The sequence below is a fragment of the Macaca fascicularis genome, chromosome 8, assembly GCF_037993035.2.
Source record: "Macaca fascicularis isolate 582-1 chromosome 8, T2T-MFA8v1.1".
In the NCBI taxonomy this organism is placed as follows: Eukaryota; Metazoa; Chordata; class Mammalia; order Primates; family Cercopithecidae; genus Macaca; species Macaca fascicularis.
The window spans coordinates 144285501-144301107 of NC_088382.1; the positions used below are offsets into that span (position 1 = coordinate 144285501).

Sequence of the window (15607 nt, forward strand, 5' to 3'; positions counted from 1 at the left end):
TTCCACTACACTGCGCGGCTGACCATGCATATCAGAGGGCTCAGTGTTCGTACATGCACTCAGAATGACTAGATTTGTGGTAAATGCCCAGAAGAGACAACATACAGATTTAAACATAGACATCAACCTCCCCTGGGAAGCCTCCTTTTACCCTCACATTAGAGGACGTCTTTAGCAGCCTGAACCGCGCAGAGGCCCTCACCCTGCTGCACTGAAACTGCCTTTTTGCCTATTTGCCATTCGCCAGCTAGGCGGCCAGAGTCAACAGCCTGTGGGCCCCTCCTGCAGCCCCAGCACCTAGCACAGCACCCAGACATACAGTAGGCACCCAACAAACAGTTAATGACTACAGAGGTGGAAAGGGGGAGGGGAGAGGAAAGGAAAGGAAAGATAAGAAAGGAAGAGTTCCTACAGAGGGTCTGAAATGAGAGAGAAGATGGGAGAGTCAAAACAAGGCTCTTGGGAGACCCATGTACATTCTTCCTCAATTGCCCCAGCCTCCATCAGGATAAATGAATGCATGTGTGTGCACACACACTCTCACACACACATGCTCATACACACCCATATACAAAATCATACACGTGCACACACATATCCATATACACAATCATACACACATACACAAGCACCCACACAACCACACATGCACACTCACACACGCCCATGTACACAACCACATACACATGTGCACACTCACAAATGTACTGTATACACAATCTCATACACAAATGTGCACTTATACATGTGCCCACCACACACACATGCACTTACACATGTGCCCACAACACACAGCACACTCACAAACGTGCCCATACTCACAATCACACACACACGTATACTCACAATGCGCCCAGATATGCAACCACACACATGCACACTCACATGCGCCTATACAGTATCACACACATGCACACTCACACACCATCTATACACACACATATGTGCACACTCAAACATGCCCACATACACAATCACACACATATGTGCACACTCAAACATGCCCACATACACAATCACACACATATGTGCACACTCAAACATGCCTATATGCACAATCACACACATGCACAGAAACACACCCATGTACACACATACATGTGCACTCACAAACACACCCACATACATACATGCAGAGGTATGCTCACACACTCACATGCACATGTGATCATACACACGAGAATAAGCTTGGTCCATTAGGAAATTTCTTCTTGGATCACCACCAGAGGTTTGATGAGGAAAAGAGGAGGAAAATGAAAGGTCTTTCTGCAGATCACTTCCTACATGAGCAAAAAAGATTAAAAGGCTATAAAATAAACCAGAGGATTTCAGTGCCTTCATGTTATAACGAGAGACCAAAATAATAAATCAATTACTACTCAGTTAAAGGTTTAATTAAACCATTTCAAGTATCTCTCAACTTAAAATGAATTGTGAAGGTTAAACCTGAATGAAAATCATTAGAGAGAAACTAAGCCTCTACAAGCCTCAAATTTTATGAACTTTCACAAAGAGAAAAAGAAAGACTTGAAGTTCATAATGAAAGACTTTTAAAAAAATTTGTCATATTAAAAGGCTGAGTTTAACTAACAAATTAATGCTTTTCAAAATTAAACTACACAGACAAAAGTAGTTTAGCATACACACAAAAAAGAAAATATATTCAAGAAGAATTTGTCAAAAGTAAATTATTTAATAAAGGAAAATAATTTATAAAAGTAGGCTCAGTGATAAGAATTTGATTGTTCCTGGACTACCACCATAACATGCAAATAACATCAAATCAGCTGGGCCTAAATCCCTCCCCCTCACTTACTAAATAGGTAATCTTGAGCATGCTATTTTAACTCCTCTGAGTCCCTAAGCCACGTATTCCTCTTTAGAAAATCTGGGCATCAGCCAGGAAATAGATGTGAATAACCCTATAACCCAACAAATTCTAATACACATACTGAACATGCCACCCAGCAACAGCAGAATACAAAGTATTCTCAAGTCCACATGAAAAATTCTCCAAAACAGACAACATATTAGGCCATAAGTCAAGTCTGTATACATTTAAAAGAACTGGGCTGGGCACGGTGGCTCACGCCTCTAATCCCAGTACTTTGGGAGGCTGAGGCGGGCAGATCACAAGGTCAGAAGTTTGAGAGTAGCCTGGTCAACATGGTGAAACACAGTCTCTACTAAAAAAAAAAAAAAAAATACAAAAATTAACGGGGTGTGGTGGCGGGTGCCTGTAGTCCTAGCTACTCAGGAGGTTGAGGCAGGAGAATCGCTTGAAACCGGAAGGCGGAGGTTGCAGTGAGCTAAGATCACGCCACTGCACTCCAGCCTGGGCGAAAGAGCGAAACTGCACCTCAAAAAAAAAAAGAAAAGAAAAGAAAGAAAGAATGGAAATCATTCAAGTATGTGGAATTAAATTAGAAATAAAAAGGAAGAAATTTGGGAAATTCAAAAATTGATGAAAATTAAATGGTACACTTAAATAGCCATTGGGCCAAAAAGGAAATCATAAGGGAAATTAGAAATACTTTGAGATGAACAAAACAAAAACACAACATACCAAAACGTATAGGATGTAGCAAAAGCAATTCTAAAAAGAAAGTTTATTGACTACATTAGAAAAAAAGAAAAATCTCAAATAAACAACATAATTTTACAACTCAAGGAATTAGACAAAGAATAAACTAAGCCCAAAGTGAGCAGATAGAAGGAAATAATAGAGTAGAACAGAAACAAACACAATAGTAAAAGACTAAAAAAGATCAACAAACTAAGAGTTTGTTTTTTGAAAAGATAAACACAGTTGAGAAACCCTTAGCTAGACTAACCAAGAAAAAAAGAGAGGCCACAAATGAATTAAATTAAATAAAAAAGGACACATTATAAGTGGCACCACAGTAAGACAAACGATCATAAGAGACTACTATCAACAATTATATGCCAACCAACTAGATAACCTAGAAAAAAAACTGATAAATTTTTAGAATCACACAATCTACCAAGACTGGATCATAAAGAAATAGAAAAACTGAATAGACCAATAACAAGTAAGGAAACTGAATCAGTAATCAAAATCTCCCAACAAAGAAAAGTCCAGGACCAGGTGGTTTCACTGGTGAATTCTACCAAACATTTAAAAAAGAATTAATTCCAGTTCTACTCAGGTTCTACAAAAAAAACTAAAGAGGAGGGAATACCTCCCAACTCATTTTGTAAGGCCAAAGCTAGACAGATAATACAAAAAAAAGAAAATTACAGGCCAATATTCCTGATAATACAAAAAATACTCAAAAAATGCTAACAAACCAGATTCAACAGCACATTAAAAAAATTACACACCATGATACAGAGGAGTTATCACTGAGATGCAAGGCTGGTTCAACACATTCAAATAAATAAATGTGATATATAACATTTATAGAATTAAGGACAAAAATCATACATGATCATCTCAATAAGTATGGGAAAAAGTTCGACAAAATTCAACAACCTTTCATGACAAAAACTCTCAAAAAATTAGATAACAAGGAATGTACCACAACATAATAAAGGAAAATGCTTCAACAAATGACAGAGCCACAGCTAACATAATAATCAATGTGAAAAGTTGAAAGCTCTCCTCTAAGATCAGGAATAAGTCAAGGGTGCCTACTCTCACCACTTATATTCTTCCTGGCATTGGAAATCCTAGCCAGAGTAGTTAGGTAAGCAAAAATACAAAATATGCAAAGTAAAAATGAAGGAGCAGAACTGTCTCTGTTTGTGGATGACATAATCTTAGATATAGAAAGCCCTAAAGATTATACTTCTAATAGCTTTTGGATAACGTATAAAGTTACAAATGTTACAAGATACAAAATCAACATACAAAGATCTGTTGTGTTTCTACACAAAAACAACTGAAAAAGAAAATGATCCCATTCACAATAGCGTCAAAAAAAATACTTAGGAGTAAAAGTAATCAAAGTGAAAGATCTGTACACTAAAAACTGTATCAATGAAAGAAATTGAAGATGACACAAATAAATGGAAAGATATCCCACATTCATGGATCAGAAGAATTAATATTATTAAAATGTTCATACTAACAAAAGCAACCTATAGATTCAATGCATCCTGGGAATCTAAGGTAAAGCATGGTGACTATAACTGACAATACTTGTACTGTATACTTAAAATTTGCTAAGACCTATCTTAAATGTTTTCACCACACATATACAAATATAATGGTAGCTATGTGAGATAACAGATGTGTTAACTAACTTGACTGTGGTATCATTTCACAATATATATGTATAACAAATCATCACTGTAAACTTACACAATTTTGTTAAGTATACCTTAATAAAGCTGGAGAAAGAAAGAAAGAGAGAGACGGATCTGAAAGATACAAGAGATATCTCAAATCAACTAGGCTATCTCAAATAGCCTACTCTTTCCAACTTAAGGAAAAAAAAACAGAAGCAAACTAAATCCAATACAAGCAGAAGGACAGAAATAATAATGCCTAGAATGGAAAGAGATTATATAAAATATAGAAAAAGAAAAGAAAAAATCAACAAAACCAATGTTTTTCAAAGAAAACAGAAAATGGAAAACCTTTGACTAAACTTACCAAGAAAAATAGCTAAGACTTAATTTGCTAAAATCAATAATGAAAGGGAGAACATTACCATTTAATCTTACAAAAATCAAAATAAGAGTATTAAGAACAATTATACATCAACAAATTAGACAACCTAGATAAAATGGAAAATTCCCTAGAAAGACAAACTACTGAACCTAAATCAAAAATAGCAAATATGCATACACTTATAACAAGAGATTAAATCAGTGAAAAAATAAAAAGCCCAGGACTAAACAGTTTTACTGGTGAATTCTATCAAATGTTTAAAGAATTAACACCAATACTTAAAAACTTTTCCAAAAAATATAAGAGGAGGGAACACTTCTCAAGTCATGCTATGAGGCCACTATAACCCTGAAACCAAAACCAAAGACATCAAAGACTCTAGACCAATATATCTTATGAATATAAATGCAAATATTTTTAACAAAATACTAGGAAACCAAATCCAGCAGCACAGCAAAAGGATTATGCAACATGACCAAATGAGATCTATCCCAAAAATACAAGGGTGATGCATCCTGGCATGTAAAAACATATCAGTGTAATATACCATATTAATACAACAAATAAGAAAAAAACCACATGGTCATCTCGACAAACTCAGAAAAAGCATCTGACAAAATCCAACACCATTTTATGATTTAAAAAATAAACAACACTCAACAAACTAAGAATAAAAGGAACTTCCTTAACCTAATGAAGAATATCTGTCTCACTCACACACACACACACGCGCACACACACACCATCATACTTAATGGCAAAAGACTAGATGCTTTCTTTCTAAGATAGTATCAGAACAAGAATGTCCACTCATCATTTCTGCTCAACCCTGTACTGGAGTTTCTTGCCAGGGCAATTAGGCAAGAAAATAAATACAAATAATCCAGATTAGAAAGGAAAAAGTAAAATTACGTCTAGTCACAGATGACAAGATTATATGTATAGACTCCTGAGGAATACACTAAAAAACTAATAAACAAGTTTTTAAAAGTTTTTTTAAAAACTAATAAACAAGTTTTTAAAAGTTTTTATAAAAACTAATAAACAAGTTCACAAGCTCTAATAAACAAGTCCAGCAAAATTGCAGGATAAAATATCTATAAACAAGTAACAGTTGTATTTATAAACTAGCAATAAGCAATCTGAAAATAAATTATGAAAACAGTTCCATTTACAGTAGCATAAAAGGAATAAAATACTTAGGAATTAAAGTAATCAAGGAGGTATAAGAGTTGTACGTTGAAAAATACAACCCATTGTTGAAAGAAATTAAACAAGACCTAAATAAATGGAATGATATTCCATGTTCATGGATTGGAAGGTTTAAAATTGTTAAGATGGCAGTAGTCTCTAAATGGATCTTGATATGGCTTGGCTCTGTGTCCCCACCCAAATCTCACCTCGAATTATAATCCCCATAATCTGGACATGTCAAGGGTGGGACCAGGTGGAGGTAATTGGATCACAGGGGCAGTTTCCCCATGCTGTTCTCATGATAGTGAGTTCTCATAAGATCTAATAGGTTTATAAGTGTCTGGCATTTCCCCTTGTTTGCACTCACCCTGTCCTGCTGCCCTGTAAAGAAGGTGCCTGCTTCTCCTTTGCCTTCCACCATGATCTTAAGTTTCCTGAGGCCTCCTCAGCAATGAGGAACTATGAGTCAATTAAACCGCTTTTCTTTTCTTTTCTTTTTCTTTTTCTTTTTGAGACAGAGTCTTGCTCTGTCACCCAGGCTGGAGTGCAGTGGTGCCATCTCAGCTCACTGCAACCTCCGCTTCCCAGGTTGAAGCAATTCTTCAGCTGCCTTGGCCTCCCGAGAAGCTGGAACTCCAGGCACGCACCACCACACCCGGCTAATTTTTGTATTTTTAGCAGAGACAGGGTGTCACCATACTGGCCAGGCTGGTCTCGAACTCCTGACCTCACGATCCACCCACCTCAGCTTCCCAAAGTGCTGGGATTACAAGCATAAGCCACTACGCCCAGCCTAAACCTCTTTTCTTTATAAAATACTCGGGTATTTCTTCATAGCAGTGTGAGAATAAACTAATACAGATCTAATGCAATCTCAAACAAGCTGATCCTAAAATTCATGTCGAATTGCAAAAGACCTTGAAAAGTCAAAACAATCTTGATAAAGAAGAACAAAGTTGGAAGATTCAAACTTCCCCATTTCAAAACTTACTACAAAGTTACAGCCATCTAAACAGTATAGTACTGACATTAGAAGAGACATATTGATCAATGAAATAGAATTCAGAGTCCAGAATTAAACTCATATATTTGCACTCTATTGATTTTTGACAAGGGTGCCAAAACCTCTCAATGGGAAAAGAATAGTCTTGTCAACAAATGATGTTGGGACAACTGGATAGCCACATGCAAAAGAACAAATTTGGAACCCTACCTCACATCATATGCAAAAATTAATTTAAAATGGATCAAAGATTTAAATGCTTAATATCATTTATATATATATTAATCATTATATATTAATCATTTGATGATTTATATATTAATCATTTGATGATTAATAAATTAATCATTATATATATTAATCATTTGATGATTAATAAATTAATCATCAAAAATGCAAACCAAAACCACAATGAAATACCAGTTCACATTCACTGGGATGGGTACAAATCAAAATGTGAAAATTAACAAGTGTTGGCAAGGATGTGGAGAAACTGGATCCTTTATATGTTGTTGACTGAAATGTAAAATGGTGCACCTGCCATTGAAAAAAGTTTGACAGTCCTAGAAAAACTTAAATATACAATTGCCATATGACCCAGTAATCCCACTCCTTGGCATATATCCAAGAGAAATGAAAACAAATATTCATGTGAAAACTTGTAAACAAATGCTGATAGAAGCATTATTCAATAGCCTAAAAGTGAAAACTCAAATGTCTATCAAAACAGGAATGGATAGATAATATGTAGCATATACATACAATGAAATATCACTCAGCCATAAAAAAAAGAATGAAGCACTGATACATGCTACAACATGGATGCATCTTGAATGACTGCTTAATTGGTACAGAGCTATTTTTGGAGTAATGAAAATGTTCTGGAATTAGGTACTTGTAGAAGTTGTACAATCTTGTAAACATAGTAAAACCATTGAATTTTGTATTTTAAAAATTGTTAAAATGGCAAATTTTATTTCATATGAATTTTATCTAAAAATAACAGGTTAAAAAATAGTGAACTGGAAAATGGATCAGAAGTAAATACCCAGAATGCAGCACAAGATAAAAGCAAAGAAAACACAAAAGTTAGGTTAAAGGTATATAAAAGGACTAACAAACATTTAAGTCACAGAAAGATAATGAAGCAGAGGCAATACCAGAAGGCAGAACAGTTTATATTTTTCTAAAATTTATAAAAATAATAAATCTATAAGTTTAAGAAGACCAACCAACATCAATGTAAACATTTATTTAACCCTACCTGGATGCAACACAGTAAAACTTTAGAAAACCAAAACAAAGAGACTAGGGAATAAAAGCACTTAAAGTCAGATTCACAGCTGGCATTCTATCAACAATAAAAGCCAGGATTCAATGAAATAATATTTGCAATGTGCTGAACTGAAAAAAAAAAAAGCCAACCTAAAATTCTATCCCCAAGAAAAATATATATTAAAAACAAAGACAATAGGCTCGGCACGGTGGCTCACGCCTGTAATCCCAGCACTTCGGGAGCCCGAGGCAGGCAGACCATTTGATGTCAGGAGTTCAAGACCAGCCTGGCCAACATGGCAAAACCCCGTCTCTACTAAAAATATAAAAATTAGCCGGAAATTGCTTGAACCCAGGAGGTGGAGGTAGCAGTGAGTCAAGATCGCACCACTGCACTCCAGCCTGGGCAAATGAGTGAGACTCTGTCTCAAAATAACAATAATAAAGATACTAATTAGGACCACATCAGATAAGCAATAACCAGGAGAGCTCATGATCAGCAGCTCCATTCAGATTTCTTTACAAAGAAATCTAAAGTGTATTCTATACCAGAAGAAAAACTCATCCATGGATGGAGATGGAATGGATGGAGATCCAAGGACTGAAGAGCCAAAGAGTCATAAGTATGTAGCTAACTCTAAATGAACACTTACTGTATAAAATAATCATTGTCATGCATTGTGAGGTTTAAAATGAGTACATACAGATTCTCTAAAGGCAAGCGGTAATATTTTCTATACAAAGAGCTCCTACAAATCAATAAAGAGCAAACAAAAACACAGACAACTGATATGAACAGTAATCCACAGATATGTAAATAGCCATTAAACATTAAACATGGTCAACCTTACTAGTGACCAGCAAAATGCAAATTAAAATAATACTCCATTTTTCATCTATCAAATTGGCAAAAACTCTTTACAATAAGATAATATCCTTGGGTTGACATGGATACGGAAAAACAGAAGATCTTAGATCCTAGTGAGAATATAAATGGATAAAACCTTTCCAGAGAGCATTCTGATAAAACCTAGCAAACTTTTAAATGAGTATACCCTCTACACAAGCAATTCTGCTGGGAATATAGCCAACCTGAATGCACAATGTACAATGATATTCGTGACAACATTTATTGTAACATTATTTATAATAGCACAAAATTAGAGAGAAAACATATGTCATCAAAAAAAGAAAAGAAAGGTTGAGTAAATTATGCATTTTCCATAGAAGTAAATACCATAGAGACAGTAAAAAAAATTAGGGCATACAAATAATACAGTATTGTGTACTTGACATTCGCTAAAAGAGGAGGTCGGGTTTTTGGTGGGTTTTATTTATTTATTTATTTATTTTTGAAACAGGATCTCACTCTATCACCCAGGCTGGAGTGCAGTGGTGCAAATCACAGTTCACTGCAGCCTCAACCTCCTGGCTCAGCCTCCCGAGTAGCTGGGACTACAGGCATATGTGCTATATCTGGCAATTTTCTTTCGTTTTGTTTTGTTTTGTTTTTGTAGAGACAGAGTCCCATTACGTTGCCCAGGCTGGTCTCAAACTCCTGGGCTCAAGTGATCCTCCTCCCTCAACCTCTCAAAATGCTAGGATTACAGGAGTAAGCCATCACACACAGCCAAAAAAGAACAGATCTTCTCACAATACGTACACACACATAAAAAAGTTAACTACATGGGGTAATAGATACATGAGTTAAGTTGGCTGTGACTTCACAATGTATACGTATATCAAAATACCACGTATACACCATAAATACATACACTTTTTGTTTGTCAATTATACCTCAATAAAACTAAAAAAAGAAATTAGGAGACATATCAGAATTAAAATGAAGAAATACCCAATATATACTGCTGACATTTTTTGAAGACTGTAGAACATATATTATGATCCCATTTTTGTTTCTTATAAATAAGAAAGCAATAACAGTGTATTTATGTTTACATATAAAGAGAAAAAGGTCTGGAAGCACACTTGTTAGCACCATTATTTCTAGAACTTGGAAGGCAGTTAGAAAAACATGCTTTCCCCATATTATATTGCTTTAATTTTCTTTTACAGCAAGATTTCAGGGTCAGGCATGGGGGCTCATGCCTGTAATCTCAGTACTTTGAGAGGCTGAGGCAAGTGGATCACCTGAAGTCAGGAGTTCGAGACCAGCCTGGCCAATGTGGCAAACCCCTCTCTACTAAAAATACCAAAATTAGCTGGGTGTGGTGATGGGCACCTGTAATCCCAGCTACTTGGGAGGTCGAGGCAGGAAAATCACTTGAACCCGGGAGGCGGAGGTTACAGTGAGCCAAGATCGCACCATTGCACTCCAGCCTGGGTGACAAGAGCAAAACTCCAACTCAGGAAAAAAAAAAAAAAAAATTACTCTTATAACTGGGAAGAAAAAAAAGTAAAAGGAAAAGTGTAATTGCTTTGATGGGTTTACCCCCATAGTATATTCGCCCAAGAGAAGCACCAAAGTCCACCTGGAGGAGTTAAGGGAAGTTTTACAAGTGTGAGTTCATCTGCAACACCACAGAGGGAAAAAGGAGCCGGAGGCCTAGAGGACCTCCAGCTGTTCGGCTGTAGAAGGAGCCTGCAGCGCCAAGAGAAGGGCCCCACCAGTGAACCCATGCTGCCAACAGCACTCCATAGAAGTCAGGGGTCTTATGCTAGTCGGAAGGGTCCCCAGGTCAAATGAGTTTGGGGAGCCCTGCTTTGGGTGGGGAAAGTCACTGAAGTTTCTTGAGCGAAGGGTGACAGCTGGGACAGGGAAGGGCAGCAAGGCCCAAGGCAAGAAAGCAAGGACAACAAAAGATAATCCATTCACTGGACACACAGGGAAGGGGCTATACCCTGTGTCAGTGCCCATGCCAGGACCAGAGGCTAAGAGCTGAACAGCCCAAATCCCTTCTTTGGGACATTTCCCAACAAGCAAGAGAAACACAGAGACAAAGGAAATCACACCCAGGTGAGAGAGAACTAAAACAAGTCTAGTTGTGGGGTACTGGGAACCCAGAGAAAAGTCCTGCAGCCCCACCTGGGGCCAGAGAAGTGTTCCTCAGGGTGACTCCAAGCTGAGTGAGTCCCAGCCACATGCACAAGTGAACCAGCAAGAACACCTATAAGGGGTTCTTCCCAGGCAGGGATGGCATTTGCATTCAGTTGCTCCTCTGCTAGCAGCCGGGGGCCCATGGCTGTAGATCAGTGATGAGAGGGAGGAGAGGGGCATGGGGGATGGTTGAGAGGGAGGAGAGGGGCATGGGGGATGGTTGAGAGGGAGGAGAGGGGCATGGGGGATGGTTGAGAGGGAGGAGAGGGGTATGGGGGATGGTTGAGAGGGAGGAGAGGGGCATGGGGGATGGTTGAGAGGGAGGAGAGGGGCATGGGGGATGGTTGAGAGGGAGGAGAGGGGCATGGGGGGTGGTTGAGAGGGAGGAGAGGGGCATGGGGGTTGGTTGAGAGGGAGGAGGGGGCATGGGGGATGGTTGAGAGGGAGGAGAGGGGCATGGGGGATGGTTGAGAGGGAGGAGAGGGGCATGGGGGATGGTTGAGAGGGAGGAGAGGGGCATGGGGGATGGTTGAGAGGGAGGAGAGGGGCATGAGGGATGGTTGAGAGGGAGGAGAGGGGCATGGGGGATGGTTGAGAGGGAGGAGAGCGGCATGGGGGATGGTTGGGAGGGAGGTGAACCTCCGGGAAGGGGCAGGAGCTCAGGGCCAGCTCCTACAAGAATGGCACTGTCTCTCACTAACACTGGTTAGGTGTGGAAGGGTGGAAGTCGGAAAATGCACCTTACAACACCGACACTCATAATTCTATGTGAATTCTGCTTTTTTCAGCATTTATTCATTTCCTATTTATAAAAGAAATGAAAGGTGGGGCATGGTGGCTCATGCCTGTAATCCCAGCATTCTGGGAGGCCTAGGTGGGTGGATTGCTTGAATCTAGGAGTTTGAGGCCAGCCTGAGCAACATGGTGAAACCCTGTCTCTATAAAAAATACAAAAATTAGCTGGGTATGGTGGCAGGCGCCTGTAGTCCCAGCTACTCAGGTGGCTGAGGTGAGAGGAACGCTTGAGCCCAAAAGGCAGAGGTGGCAGTGAGCCAAGATCACGCCACTGCATTCAAGCCTGGGCAACAGAGTGTCACACCACTGCATTCAAGCCTGGGCAACAGAGTGAGACTCAGTCTCAAAAAGAAAATGAAAAAATTAAAAATTAAAATTTCTCTCTTATTCACATCTCATTTAGAAAGAAGAGAATCTTAATAAGCAAAGAACTAAAAGCTTTGCAAGACCCAATCCAGAAGTTCTTTCCACGTTGATCCACATGGCTTCTATCTGCCATATGAATTGGACAAGAGACATTATCCATTTTTCTGAGTCCAACATTCAACCCCAGAGGCAGGTACACAGTTCTTGACTAAAGCCCTCTCTGTGAAGCTGTACTCTTTGGAAAGCAAGGCACTGACTGCTAGCAGGGAAGTGGGCCATGGAGAGTGCGGGTGTCACAAAGCTTCTGGCCAGGGGTCAGGTCTCACACAGGCTGGGTGGGCAGAGGGAGGGCGCTGAACTGCAAGGCCCCGGGCACCAAGCAGGTTCGGACACTCAGTGCCCCATGCAAACTTTCCTCCTCTACCCCAAAGCAAAGGGTCTCAAGCATGTGCTACTGGTTGAGACGCAATTCCATATAACTTTCCTCCTCACTCCTGCTTCCTCTAAATGGGGAGAGGACAGGTCCACTCACAAGGCCTGTGAGGGGCTGAGCACGCCATGGACACACACGCTATTAGCTGAAGGTGATGACAGAAGTAACAAATACTAACTGCTGCTCCTTATTCACCCACCACTAGCTGCATCTTTTTCGTTTTTCACTTTATGCCACTAACAGTAACTTTCAGAACTTCCTAACTTTCCAAAAACTTAATCTTCTGTCAGGCATGTTTCTCTGAGAACCCTGGGAATGACCAGAGGGACTTATTAACCAAAACATTTTTTGTCTGGAATCTCTCCTTGTTAATGGTGTCCGACAGATGATCAATAGCCAGCCTATTTAGAAATGCCAGTCTGAATATTCCCAGGAAAGAGCCACTGGATTATTAGTGTGGCTGATGAACCCTGCAATGGGACACTGACTGCTATGTATTGGGCTTCTGCACAGGTGCCCAGCTGCTGTCCTTTATCTCAGGGTTTCGTGAGGATCTTTGCAGCAGTTCCTCATGTGCTATATGTTTTTTTTTTTTTGTCTGTGGGGACCTAATTACAGTGCCTGGATGGTTTCTCTGATCCGTGCACCTGCTGCATCTGATAACCCACTCAGTGATAGATGTCTGGACACTACAGACAACATGCATCTCACTTTGCACATTGACTATGAACCCAAAGGATTCAGGATTCAGTGCAAATCAAAGCTTTGCAATTTGAATCCTTGTTCCAGGTTTACAGGAAGAATTGGAAAATGTTGTAAGATTATACAGACTTATTTATTAATCATGTATGTTAGAACAACAGCTTCCCTTTATCATGTTCTGTGTGCCACGTATCATCTTAGGTCCTGTACGTGTATTCTTTAACTTCATCCTCACAGACCCTCTTGTAACCAGCATATTTCTCTTCATTTGTCAAGAGAAGCAAAGTGAGGCTTTGAGAAGTAACATCATTGGCTTCAGGTAATGCGGCCAGTAGGTGCTAGGGCTGGGTTAAACCCACACTTGTCTGACAACGAGCTCATGTCTTTCACACTGTTGAACACTGCCAATTCCTTTCATTCATTCATTCATTCATTCATTCGCCAACCAGACACTGGAGGACACCTACAGGGGGCCAGGTATGGGATTTCAAAGACACAATCTTACTTGAGCGTATCTACAATTGGACACTTTTTGTGACTTCTGGTTTGGAAATGTGGATTGTCTAGGCTTCTGCTATGCCCAAGGAGCAAATCAACATCAACAGGTGTGTCAGAAGGTATCCTGCCCCGCCCTCCAGTCCCCTTACCATCTCCGGTTTTGCTTGAGCTGGGGGGTTCAGGTGTACTCAGAGGCCTCAGGGGAATAATAATCTCATCAACATTAACCCCTTCCTCCATGTGCTTCTCGGAAACGTGGGAGAGGAGTTCCGACTGATTTGGTGAGAAAAGGTTACAACATTTACACATAAAGATGGCCGTGTTTTCTGTAAGGAAAAAAAAAGGAAAATATGTTATTTCATCTCCACATAAACAATTATTACTTCCAATTGCCAAAGAAAATACCAAAAGCTGCCCTTCTGAGCCATCACCAGCCTCTACCAGATTGTGTCCCTCTGGCAGTCACCTCCACGGCAGGCCACTCACTTTCATCTTCAGGGAATTCCAGGGGCCAGAAAGTTCTTTATTCAGTATCTCAACCCTCAGTCCTTCTGGATAGTATCTAATACAAACCTCCTCGCTACCCAAATCTACTCATCAGCCCAGATTCTGGGATAAGTATAGCCAAGTAAAAAACAAATATGCAACTTGAAAAACTAAATCCTACCCCTCAAATGAATGAACTGCACACTGATGGCAATTAAGGAGTCTTGCTAGACTCTCTCAAATTAGATGCAAGGAAAAACTGACCACAATAGCATTTCTCAAGAGGCAAGCACCTTTCAATCAAACGATGGGAAGCTGTTGCCTCTTTAAAGCCACTGAATTCCTATTTAAAGCATTCTTATTATTCAAAAAATGTACCAATAGTTCATCTCATTATGATAAGACAGGGAGACATAATGAGGGAAATAAAACACTCACTTTTTAGACTGATAAAATAAAGATATATAACAAAACATTAAACTCAGGATACAATAACAATTAAAAGCCAGATCTTTGTAGTATTAGACTGAAAGGAAGTGGCTTTGTCCACTGAAAAGGACAACGGCTCTGGAGCCAAAAGGCCCAGGTTAAATTCCCAACTCATCCCTAAATGCTGGAAAGCTGCGGACCTCAGAGAAGCAGTCATCTGTCAGTTGCTGGAATCCATAGGAACTTTGGGGATAGAACATGCCTATTCAGCAGCAAGAACCCAGCGGGCACTCAGAAAGCACAACACTGACTCGGCGCAACTCTGCACCCATGGTGTGTCCTCGTCCAGCATCTGGACAGCTGGCAAGCCACACCCGGCTCCCCTCAGAATCCCCCTCACCAGCCTCCTGGGGATTCTCAACGCTGCCTGGAAGTCACATGCAACTTCTACGCCATTTACTGCCTAGCGATACTGGACAAATACATGGCAATCATACGAGCTCTGTGCTCCCTGGTGATGGTGAGCAAGTATCTCATCCTCCTCGCTCCTCACTCTCAACAGCGGGCCTTGCTTCATATCTCACTGGAAGCATCCAGAAAACAACTGCCCTTGCCACCCCTTTCAGCCCACCTGCATCTTCAGCTGTCTCCCCACCTTGCTCCTGCTGGCGTGAGGGTGGGCATAATGAGGGAGACACAAGGTGTGCGGGTGAGGGCAGTGGCCCATCC

General features: G+C 39.9%; 1 protein-coding gene across 5 annotated transcripts in view; it reads right to left on the minus strand.

Moving 5' to 3' along the window:
- Window positions 1-15607, minus strand: part of ZFAT (zinc finger and AT-hook domain containing) — a 239854-nt gene that overhangs the window by 176246 nt on the left and 48001 nt on the right. For all 5 annotated transcript variants that reach the window (XR_012416955.1, XM_045398740.2, XM_005564124.4 and 2 more), the window contains exon 2: window positions 14113-14289. Coding sequence is in view for 4 of the 5 variants with exons in the window: in XM_045398740.2 (XP_045254675.1) it covers window positions 14113-14289 (177 nt within the window). In the remaining variant the exon portion in view is untranslated. The remainder of the gene's footprint in view (window positions 1-14112; window positions 14290-15607) is intronic.